At 42.6% G+C, this 12,391-nt stretch overlaps 2 protein-coding genes across 2 annotated transcripts; one reads left to right on the top strand and one right to left on the bottom strand.

Moving 5' to 3' along the window:
- Positions 1-837: 837 nt before the first annotated feature.
- selenol (selenoprotein L) lies at positions 838-6,377 on the top strand. The gene is made up of 9 exons (XM_034527681.1): positions 838-989; positions 1,974-2,052; positions 2,147-2,200; positions 2,926-2,971; positions 3,391-3,518; positions 3,647-3,761; positions 4,341-4,463; positions 4,980-5,117; positions 5,690-6,377. Exons 1-9 carry the CDS (start codon positions 893-895, stop codon positions 5,828-5,830), a joined length of 921 nt encoding a protein of 306 aa, XP_034383572.1. The 5' UTR covers positions 838-892; the 3' UTR covers positions 5,831-6,377.
- Positions 6,378-7,194: 817 nt separating this feature from the next.
- Positions 7,195-10,840, bottom strand: clec11a (C-type lectin domain containing 11A). The gene is made up of 5 exons (XM_034527970.1): positions 10,748-10,840; positions 9,291-9,405; positions 8,981-9,088; positions 8,460-8,543; positions 7,195-8,264 (listed from the first exon to the last, which is right to left on the bottom strand). The coding sequence occupies exons 1-5, from the start codon at positions 10,838-10,840 to the stop codon at positions 7,852-7,854; spliced, it is 813 nt and encodes a 270-aa protein (XP_034383861.1). The 3' UTR covers positions 7,195-7,851.
- Positions 10,841-12,391: the final 1,551 nt, after the last annotated feature.

The following is a 12,391-nucleotide window of genomic DNA, read 5'->3' as shown; positions in this document are numbered from 1 at the left end:
TAAAATATGATTGGGACAACTTGTAGTCCATATCTGTATTCCACCAGGTTAGAAATGAGAAATTTGAGTCTGGGAAAATACATGTGACCACTTGGGAAGGTGTTTTGTAAATAAGACATAACAACAATTTTTTTTAATCCACACTAAAAGCGATGCCAGGGCACAGTAACAGATTTAAATGGTTGAGAAATTAAAAATGACCATCAGATCGAAGGTGTCTGATGAAGACCATCTGCGGCTTCTGACCATGACCCAGGTGTACTGATCCAGACTCACACTCCATTAAACAGTGCAGCTTGTTTCAATGAATAATAAACGTACATTTTTCATTTGATTGTTTATAGGAATTGAAAAAGCACGACAATCTGATGAGTAGCGCAGTGTTCACAAATGTTACAAATGTGTTATTAAAGTTGAGTCCATGAGTCACATTACATGAAGCTATTGATGAAGAAAAAAAACAACATTTTCCATGAAAATATTAAAAAGAAATAGTATTAATACTATAATCCCGTACATATTGATTTCACATTTGATTGATTCGGTCGCCCTACATTATTCTCTATTCTCTATTAAACTATGTATGTGAAATGAACGAATTGCAGGTTAATAATGAAAATAAGTGTGTGAGATCCATTTAGTATGATTTTGGAATCATAATTGTCAGTATTGACAAGGCCGCATGGGTATTGGACACAAGTAGACATGTTTGTGTTATTTAAACAGTAGACCAACCCTGCATATAGACGATCCCTAAATCGGCTAAAGACAGCATCCCATACGAGACTTTGAACACGTGACAGCGCCACGTGACCACCCCACGCACTGGAGCTCCTATGGCTTTCGGTCCGACACCAGTTTGTTCAGAGTGCAGGTGAGAAAGGAGCCGACCATGGCGGCCAAGTCGGAGGAGACTTTAACAAGTGCTCTGACTCTCATGCTCGACTTGGGCCGACTCCTTCTCCAGACGGCCAAGCAGGAGGCAGAAGGTAGGAACCCAGTAGGAAGAGCATCTTGAATATTGACGTTTTGCCACGTTCATTAAAGGGGTGAAAGTAGGTTTATAAAGTAAAATATGATCCAGTGGCGGGATGATGGAAACTCGCCTACCGCTCGGTGTTACCGGCTCGGTGCCAGAAGAGGAGGAATGTGTGCTGCGTTCACGTAGTGTCGGTAATCGTGATAGGATGATACTCCCAACTTGATCGTTTCACGTCAACGTCCCTTCAAATTGGAGCAACGAGTCACAGACAGCCGCCGATGTTGTCTAAGCAGTATAACACGGCACATCTTTGTAGCGTCTATGTTGTTTCCACATTACGGACCAATGAACACACCGAGTTCCGAAGAACGACTTCCCGACTCGGGGTAGAGGGGGGACATCCGAGGAGCACCTGAACGCACCACTGTCTGCGCTCTGCGAGGGGCGAGCGTCAATCTAGTTTTCTCATAAATTGCTTTTAAATTGTTCCAGTTGTGCCTCATTCTGCCAACATATGTGCGTACACGAAGCAATAATAAAAGTTATTATTAAATGATGTTCCTAATTAGATTATATGTAAAAAGATTCGAAGAGGAGATCGGATTAATTTGGGTGTAATGTTAAATTTAGTTTTATAACCGATATATTTTGCCCAATAAGCACAGTACGATTAAAATGCAAGTTATTTAATCTAAGTCTTGGATTCCATTTTCACCACGTAGGATAGAAGACGTCAAACAGCGGTGAAATACATCAAATAACACACTTGTAACCTTTCACCCCCACATACCACAATAAAATAATTACAATTCACCTTTTGACTGTTTCACAAGATGGCTCCAACACGGGCCTCTTATAAATTATTAAAGCAGATCAGCGTGATCAGGTCACCGGGATGAAGGTGTAATCCCAGTCATGCTTATTGCCAACACAGTGACATTCCACAAATCAGCCTGACCCAATAACCGTGTCCCTTTTTGTTCTCATACAGACTCCCTGGAGAAGTTTGTCCCATATAAGATCACCACTCTACTCGGCCTGATCACAGCCGGAGCAGACTTCTACAAAAGGTGAGGGGACAGTCCACTGTTTTAATCAAAGTTTTACTATATATATATACATACACACTTTAAAAAAAATATTCTGTGTGTTTCTGTTGAGCAGCATAGGAGTGAAGAAGAAGAGTGAAGCAGAGGACGTTTGGCAGAAGTCTTATCAGTAAGTATGACTGTGGCAGTGGGGTGTGGTTAGACTCAGGTGTAGAGTGGGTGGAGCGGGGGTGTCGTTCAGGGAACAGTGCCGGGATGATGTCTAATCAGTCTCAGCTGGGGCTGAGGGTTAATCAGGCTGAGGGTTAATCAGCCTCAGCTGGGGTTGATCTGGGTGTCTCTCCCCAAATAGGAGCAGGAGGGAAAGAGCGAGGAGCGTGACCGAGCCTGTATGTGTGTTTGTCAGTAATAAAAGCATTTTGAACTACCTCAAGCGGTGTGCTGCCTCTGTGCAAGTCCGAGACTCACCGGGTAACAGGGAAACCTGTTACAATGACGATATAATCATATTAAATGATTGATAAATACACACATTTATATCTTAAATGTGCAGTAATGTCCATTAATCATTTTCCTGACCCTTTTTTTTATCCCCTCCAGCATTTGAAATAGTGTACATGTTTATGTTTGCGATCAAACATTATAGGTATGAATTCTGTAAGTGTGTTAAGGCCAAAGAGTGAGGAAACACCAAAAAAAGATGAGAATGCAAATATCATAACTCTCCCTCCATCCACCCCAAAACCATAACACTTTTCTCAAACCTGCACTTAAGCCTCCACTCGACTTGCAGATTGGTGTCGGATCTTATTCTCCATATTCTTGGTTATTAATGTAATGGATCAAGATCAGTGTCGACGCCTCTTTATCACATAATCTGTCTTCCTTTTCCAGCCATGCAGCAGTGAGAGAGCAGGTGGAGGAACTCTTGCAGCTCGAGGTCTGTATGTGAATCTGAGCGTTTATGGCTAATTTAAGTGATCATACGCAACATTCAAAAACAGAAAACTTAAAAAGACCGTAGGTTTTGGACAGACACATTACACCCAGTGTGTGTATTTATATACATAGATTTGTATTCTCATTCTCCAGGATCTTCTTCGTATGCACAACTTGTTGTTTTACAAATCAGTAATAAATCAACAACAACAATAACAAAGTTTCCCCCTGGAGTCCTGAAATAATATTAGGGCAGAATGCCTATTTGGGACTCTGACATGAAAACATTTGATAAAACTAACTTTCGCATAAAAATGAATTTAGACTTTGATACTTTGTGCTTGTCAACCTGGATTAGGTTGTGTCCAGATGTGTCCATTTTCCTTTTTTAATTATTTAATAATGTGCGTGTGTGTGCAGAGGGAGTGGGACTCCTTCCTGGAGAGTGTGGACAGGGGTCTACAGACGACAGACAGACAGCTGTCGGGAGGAAAGATCGCAGACAGCCTGAGCCCTGACACCCCGTTCACTGATGGACGGAGTGGAGAGTGAGTTCACACAACCTGAACTGCCTCTTTCTGTTTATTAAAACCCACAGTGAGGTTGGTCATTAGTACAAAGAAGCATTTAAAAAAAAATGTATTACAAGCCGTGTTTGTCTCGTTGGCGTTTCAAGGAGTGTGACTCTGGGTAAGTACCTGGGTCAGGGTCAGAAGCCGCTGCTGGTCCTCATCAGACATTTTGCTTGACTGCCATGACGAGACCACGTGGCCGAGCTGGAGGCCAATCAGGTCAGTTAACCTTCAATCTGATTGTAATTGCTAATTAGTTCCTTAACAACCAGCTCAACCTGTTGCTGCACCCTGACGGCGCTCTGTGAGACAGTTCATCCCACAGCATACAGAACCATGTACAACCCCGCTACCATGGGGGAGATACAACAGTGGTGGGTTGCCTTTCGTCCAGACTCTTGAACATGGCAGATGGAAACCTCTACAAGGTCCTCGTCTTAACTTCCAAGCCCAATGATCAACTAATAGAAACAATGAAAGCTTTCAGTTTTCACAATGTGCTGAACTAATCATTGCCCAGGAGCAGTGACTTCCTAAGCTAAGCTAACCAGGTGTTTAGCTTTCTACTTCCTGTGAGTGGGTTTGCCCTTCTCATCTAGCTCTCAACAAGGAATACAATAAGCATATATAAACCTGAAATGTCTAACTACTCCTTTTAACCATGTTGGCTCTGGCCTTGCAGCCACCACTCATTGACTTTTAAATCAATAAATGACTTGACTTTGGACAGGACTGTATACAAGTGAGTATTGACAGATAAACATTGATATGAAATTGTTTAATTTTGCGTCTCTGTAGGCTGCCCTGGAGGCGCGGTCAGTGCGGGTCTTAGTGGTTTCTTTCGGGGGGATGGAGGGAGCTCAGGTGTGGCGGGAGCAGACTGGATGCACTTTCGACTTGCTGCTGGATCCACAGAGAAAGGTCAGGTCGGGACTCAATACATGAACATAATAAGGAAATCAACTCTTTAAAAAAAAATTTTTTTATGAGGATTTGTCTTGTTCTGTCAAATATAAACAAAAGTATCAGACTACAGCAGATTAAACCTGTGTCTGCATTCTATTATACTGCAGCCATATTTATATGCAGTGCAGGTGGGTCGGTGCATGAGACGAGAGATCTGTTATATTTAGCAGCTGTTTGATGATTTGTCCTGAAAGATTTGTCCCAGTAAGCTGAAGTCTCCGCACCATTCATTCTGAAAAGTCAACCACCAGATGTTTCCAGATGCGAAATGGAAACCCGGGCAATCGACCAAATATGAAGACAGAAGATTTTCCACATGCCACAGAAGCGATGGGCAATCATGAATAGGTCGTCCAGAAAATACTTTTCATATCCAGAGCGGATAGCTTTCCTTCCCCCTTGTGCTTCTGATTGTGCTTCTGCAGAACATATTGCACGTCCCTAACGCAGTAGATGTCGTCTCTGCCACAGGTATACAGGAGTTTTGGCCTCGGCTCTTCCTACGCCAAGGTGATGAAGTTCGGCTGCCTGCTGCTGTACTCTGAGTACGGAGCTGTGGACAGAGAGTACCCCGATGTCCCCCCTCGGCTGCTGGAAGATATCTACCAGGTACTGATACTTGAGGTGCTGATGTGGGAACCTAGGAAACATGTGCCAAAATGTTCCGGTTTACGTGCGCGGGAATACAAAAAGAAAAGCTGCCCCCACCCCCTCCCTCTCTCTCCGCGTTGCCTTTTCAAATTGAGAGAAAAGACTTTGGTTCATAACTGCCTGAATCAGATTTGACAGACAAGGAAATACCTGCAGTCAAATGCAGAAACCTCCTCCTGAATGAAACAGTTAACTAATGGAAATTATTACTAGAGATTTGTCTTCATTTATCTTCAAAATAATATGTGTGGGACTCAATAACAGACAGCATGTCTTGTTATGATAGATGTAAATGTAATTTCCTTCAAGTGTCTCAATTAAATAATCCTCATTTACTCAAAACATGACATTGACATTATAAAGATCTTCCATTCTGTACTTTAGTTCAGGCAGCAACAATGAACAATAGAGCTGCAGAGTCGAGTCTGAGTTTGCTGTGGGACTATACTCCCATTTATTTACATTTGATAATATATATATATATATTTTTTTAGTATTGAACGAGCTTGAATGTGTTTCTGTATTTTCAGATGGGAGGTGACTTTTTGCTGGATGAAGAAGGGAAGGTCCTTCTTTCCCACCAGTGTGAAAGTCCAATGCACCGGCCGACTGTGAAGGCCATCCTGCAGGCCGCGGACCCTCCAGGCTGCTCCGCCGACTCAGCAGAGTAACATCCAGAGCTGGGGAAGATACGTGAACACTGGAGACATTGGGGGGGTTTAATTGGATGATCTTTTTTTTTTTACCACATCACTGACACCACAGAGGAAGAGCAGCTGTTTGACTCACGTTTATGACGTCACGTCTCACACTCATGACACCATGAAGAAATGTGGCCGATGCAGAACTGTGACTTAAATACAAGATAATCTTCTCTTTGTCGTGTCAGTGTTGTGAAGGGAGCATTTTCTAATGAGCGGTTCGACTGGATTACAATATAATTCAGTATGAAATGAATTCCATTTGATATAAATGTTTTTAATTTAAATTGTGCTGATTTGAGCAATTTTACTGTAATCTGTCATGTTAGACAGTATGGTATTCCTCGAGGCTTTACTTTAAAAGGTGCTGAAATCGACAGTCAGAGCATTAATATGGCAGCAAACAACTATTGAGCAGAGTATTAAGTCCCTCCCCCTCTGTGTGTGTTGTAATCAAACTTCCTCGGATTACAACACGCCGTCCCGACTGGTAGCCCCACCCTCCAGTATCCTACTCAGGTAGACACTGTTAGCGCTCTCAGCACTGTTGTGTTTGCACTGCTAGGCGCCGGTTCAGCCGTCGCCATGTTGTGGAGTCAACAGATATGCTCTGAATTTGGCATTTCGTACATTTTTTATGGTAAATTAAGCAGGTTTGGATTTTGGCGGTAAGATGTAACATTTTTAGTTTTGGAAGGGGCAAATTACTCTACTCAAAAATGATGGCTACTTTGTGGCTGGTCAGATGATTAAAGCTGCTGCTGCATCCTCTTTTTCTTATGTAATACAAAGGACATAATTGCTACAAATCTGATTATTTTCTATAAATAAAATAAGCACATCATTTGTCTGTGTTTGATGTTTAGGTCCCCCAAGGTGATGAATAGGAGCTGGGTATTAAACCTTTATGCCTATTTGTTACCAACTGAAATGTGTCTGGTGCAGAGTATCAAAAGAGTTATGTACCCAAAACTGTCATAGAATATCTGGTGAGATATGTAGTCTTCTTGGCGTATAATTTGATGAGATTGTTCTTGATTTAAATCAAAATGTTTGCCACAAAGTCCTTGTATAGTTGCATTAGACACCATTTACCTTTTCGAACTTTGGCTTCTTTTGTTAAGTAGAAAAGGGTTCTGTCGAAAAAAATGTCTTGGCCTAAATATCTAAAAGTAAGGTATCAAAAATCTGCCTCGTCATGAAAAACATTTACATTCAGTGTTTTATATTCAACTCTTTTGTTTTACATACTGTAGGACTCAGAATACATTTACAGTAATCGGGTGTCACTTTTAGAGCTGCAAAGGGAAGTGCGATGTAAAAATGTTCTGTCCAGAGATGTTGAAGAATCAGCAGTTTGACCAGACTTTATCAAAACGGCTTCAAAGCTCAGAAGTAACAGCAAAGCACCGGCTGTTAAGCCCAAATACACATTGATTTATATCTTCAAGAGGTTCACTATGGGCTGATTCTGAAGAAAGGGCCTCCAGCTTTTCCCCTTTTTCTTTTGTAAACTTTTCAGGCGTGAAATCCCAGCAGAGTCCCGACTGGTTTACATTCATATCACTGCAGCTGTATGAATAAAACAATGTACTATACTAACTTCATCTGATGAAATGACCTACTCTTACTTATTCTGTGCTTTCAGAACTTAAATGGCAATACATGGATTTGTGCGCATTGTAAAATTAAAAAGGGCATTCTGTTTCGCCTTAAACAAAACAGAAATACCTTGAAATATTCTCAGGCCAAATGTTTTCATCCTACATAGATATGGACACTACTTAAACACTAATAGCATATAGAAGTGAAATTATACTTGACATTCACACATTCGTTCTCCTATGGAGACGTGAATACAACCCCGCCCTTGAATACAAGCCAGCTATGTTTAAAGTGTCTTTCAAAGGGAAATAAGTTATCTGGAAATATAGTGGGCTTTTATTTCTAAGGATTGATGACTGGAGGTCAAAGTAAGGTGGCAGTTGTTTTTAAAGTGCCTCCCTGTTGTCAAACTCGCACATGTGGTTCATGGTCCGATCGCAGTAGTGGTCCCACCAGTCGCCGTCGTCCGACGACATCGCCACGCAGTTCTCACGCCTCCCACCGTCCGGTTGGCTGGACAGGAAGTGTTTGCGCCACTGGAAGTACGAGACCAGCGTCCCGTCGTCGAAGTGGTACGTGCCCTCGGACCGCAGGTCGTTGACGCCCAGCCAGACGGGCCAGTTCCCCGGGTGGAAAAAGGACTTGACGTAGTCGGCGAGGGCCTCCTGCTCGCGGCGGTCGCGGGGCATCGCCATGCGGCCGCCGCGTTCCAGGCACTTCCGGGACGCGCCGGCGTAGTCCACGTGGCTGTTGTACACGAGGTAGCATTTGTATCCCATCCGGTGTCCCTTCTGGCATCCTGAGAAGCAGAGAAAGATGGCCAAAGGGACACGATCAATCACCCCACCTTAAAACCTGCAATCAACAAATGTGTCTTTGTTTGTCCACCAGAGGGCAAACACAAGACCAGGTTTAGACAAAGTTGAGTGCAAACTGTTGCTTATTTCACACAGCAGACACAGAGCGAAGTGCTGTGTGAAAGTAACCGCGGTACCTTCCAGTCTTCCCATCTCCTTGCGGTTGTCCTTGCTGTGCCGGTAGACCTCCCGGACGCTGTCCTCCAGCTCCTCCACTTTAGCTGCCATGTTAGTGATGGGGAACACCAAAAACAAGGAGACGTGAAGCTTAGTGCAGGGCATCGTCCTCTGGGCTGCCTTTTAAGGGTAAAGATCTATCATGGCATATGAGACTCTCCAAGGAATTGCACCGTCACAGCGTATTATGAGGGGGATAAATGAGAATGATGGTCTGTATAGAGAACGCCCAAATACCGTTCATCTCATTCCCTTTCTTTCATTCTCATTCATTGTTTTCCTTCATATTGCTTCTCTCGTACGGTGCAATATCGATGCCGTATATTTTTTAGCAGACATAATACATGTATCCTTCGCATGTCCATTTTACAGTGAACATGTCTGATTTAGGGGGAACTCCTGGTAATATGGATTCAACAAAAAAAGTATCGAAAAAAGATTTGGTGGAAAGAGAAATGTGGATGTGTTGTGATGGTCTCACCATCCACCCTGATCAGACGGTCCATTAACTGGCTGACTTTAACATCCAGGGTGTAGTGACCCACATTCAGCTTGTGGATGTCTTGGTCCATACCGGCTAATCTGGACACTGAAGACAATATACAGAGGGTAAGATGGAGCAGAAGAACAGGGAAGAGAAATGTGTTGCATTCATATGAAATCTGACTGCTACTTTAAAGCACATCGATAAGGCTCATAGTTTATTAGGTTAGAGTAATGTATAATGCAGTTATTTTCTCAAGTGATGGCATACAGGGAGCATTGAATCTGATCTGGATAAGGAGACTCACAGACATAGTTGTATGAGTTTTCAAAGTCTGACACTGGGCTGGTTGGCTCGGGTTCAGTGTCTGGAATAATATCAGGGACGTCCCCTCGCACCCTCTTCACCTCTGAAAGGGATGCCTGACACACACACACACATACACACGCACACACGCACGCACACACACGCACACACACACACGCACACACGCACACACACACGCACACACACAACACAAATTACATCTCTGTACACATCTGGACCTGGTTTTAAGTCTCAATGTTTCCTACATTCGAAAGAAGACACACTTTTAGTTTTATTAGGATTTTGAAACAAGAGGGAACTCAAGTCATTTTACTGCTTATGGAATATATTCTCATACATTTGCTGCAGGCTTCTGGACCTATACTATAGGTCGTCCGGGATCGTTGAAGCAGAAGCAAACGTCTTTGTCATGAAATGGTTGTTACTTTAGTTTTAGTTTAGTTTATTAGCACACAAGGAAGTGTTAAGATAACTAAAACCAAAGTATATAACAACAAAGATAAGACCACCCACAGTGTTTACAATAATAAATAAAACCTCCCCTCAAAGTGTTACTATGTATCTTAATGCTATGGGTATCTGTTACCTCGACAGAGTAAGATGATCCGCTGTATTGTATGGCAGATTGACCAAGAGTTGTATTGTATGCCATAAAATACATGAAAAAAACAATGAGAGGAGACAAAACAATAATCCAATAAAAATGATCAGTAAACATATATAGCAAATTCTAAATGCAACTCAATCAATAAATACATAAATAAAATGACTAACAAGTATATAATTATAAGGTCCTACTCATTTCTAATCTTCTAAACCTAAATAACTCAAACAATGAACTTAATGTTTATCGCATGTACATAAACAATCATCTCAAAATATGCAAAGATTTTCCTTCAATAACATGGTCCACAATGGACGAACATGTTTCACTTATTGCGTCTCCATCCTCAACATCCTCTGAATTACATGCAGGACGGGGTGTTTGTGATCTTTATTTTGAGTATTGTCAAAATGAATATGTTTAAGCTTGAAACCATCTATACTTTATTCACTATCAGCAACGCCATGTGTGTCTACATGGACCGATAGAAGGAGATTTCATTTAGAAGTCTGACACACACATTAGTGGAGGGAACCAACTGCCAGATGGACTCGCTCCTCTCTGTGCATCGTCATAAATATAGTCTGTAAAACCATTGTTATTCAAAACGTGTCATGGCTCAATTGCACTTCAACCATCTCTGCGGAATATTTAGCAAAAAAAACATCTCACTGTTTATTCATCTGTGGCTTGATTTAGCTCGACCAGACTCCCTCCTCTACACGTGCACAGCGCTCCGAGCTCTGTGAATGGTGGTCTGCCCGTAAGGAACCGACATACAGCAGCAACACCACCAATGAAATATAGTTTGAAGTCAATTGATGGATCCTGACCTTTGTTGGTGTGCCGGCGGCCGTCCCTGTAGGAACAGACACACCCAGAGAACAGACACACAGGAGAGCGAGCGAGGTGGCAGCCGGTCCCATCTTCTGCTTCCTAATAACTCTGCTTTTACTTCAGCAGCAAAAACTCCCTCTGAGTCTCTCTCTCTCTCTCTCTCTCACTCTCCTCGTTCCCTCTCGTTTCCCTCTCAGATGTGATCCAGGAGTCAAGAAAACAAGTCGGAATCATATCCCCGTCGCCCCGCCGCTCTGTGTCCTGTCCAGGATGTCACTCCAAACAACAGGAAAGCTCAATGTTTTTGCTCCCACCTCCCATTTCCACTCTTTGTGTGAACTCTGTCGTTTTTTACGACACACAGGTAATGCATTTTTAAGGCCCTTCAAATATTAGTTTTTTGTTATGTTAGCCTAAAGAGAAATTCACTGTCCAAAGAAAACCACGTACTGTACCTCCCAAATGTCATACGCGAAAGAAAAGCAGTTTTGTGACTATGCCTTTTTCTGAAAGATTTGAAAATCAACAAACTTTGACAGGTGGTTTTCTTAGGAGGGCATTTTGATAGTTTGGATAGAAAGAAAATTAAATCTGGACATTCAAGACTTCCATTCCTATTGACAAACATCCTCAGTTCACTAGCAGTGTAAACAAAAGTACATTATAATCCCCGTTAATCAGTTTAAAGGTCAGAGCAGTTGTGTAAACTTTAATATAATAATCTCAACTCAATGTCCACTTACTCGGTTTCTCTGGGGCTTTGCGACCACATTTAACCATCTTCATGGCAGATGGAGTTGGCTCCGTTCTTATGGATCTCTCGTGTGCATCTTTCACCTCAATGTTTGGCACGGGAGTTCAGTTTTGGTTTAAATGTTGGCTGAATTTGGTTTCAAATAGAAAACCCTGCATGCCTGTACACATAAGCAGACTGTGGTCATAACATCTCTATCACAGACGCACACACACACACACACACACACACACGCTGGCATACATAGATGTACACACACAGCCCTTCTATGAATTTGGCCAAAAATCAGGCCTGCTTGCCAAGCTTTTTAGTGTAATTAGATAAATCCTCGGGAAGAGAAATATGAGGTTCAGGGGAAATGACGACATTCAAATAAATATTTGTGCATGTGTGTGCGGGGGGGGGGGGGGGGGGGGTCTGTAACTGGAGGTATGCCAGTTAAAATGCCACAAGAATCCATCAGAGTTTCCAGGGGAGGGGTGGCTGGGCTCTGTGATCCGGAGACTGGGAGGAGCTCCACCAGCGTTTGGGACGGTGAGTGTCTGCCTCAACAAAGAGGGACGAGTGTGTGAGTCTGCAGGACGACTGCACACACACACACACACACACACACACACACACACACACACACACACACACACACACACACACGGCTGTTCCAGTGCACGGCGGAGTCCAAAAGGACACACTTTTTTCCAGACATGTTGGATCCAAAACAAGGGTCTGGGAAAAAAGGAGTTTATCCTGGTTTTGACCTTGGTTGTTCTTGTTGATTTCCTACTGGGAACAATCAAAGAAACTGCATTCAAATCAAAAGACTCATCAATTAATCGTCTAGTCGATCGACTGAAAAGGAATCGGAAACTATTTTGGTTCAGTCCTTTTT

The sequence above is a fragment of the Cyclopterus lumpus genome, chromosome 24 (assembly GCF_009769545.1).
Source record: "Cyclopterus lumpus isolate fCycLum1 chromosome 24, fCycLum1.pri, whole genome shotgun sequence".
NCBI lineage: Eukaryota > Metazoa > Chordata > Actinopteri > Perciformes > Cyclopteridae > Cyclopterus > Cyclopterus lumpus.
This window is presented reverse-complemented; position numbering and strand designations above follow the sequence as displayed.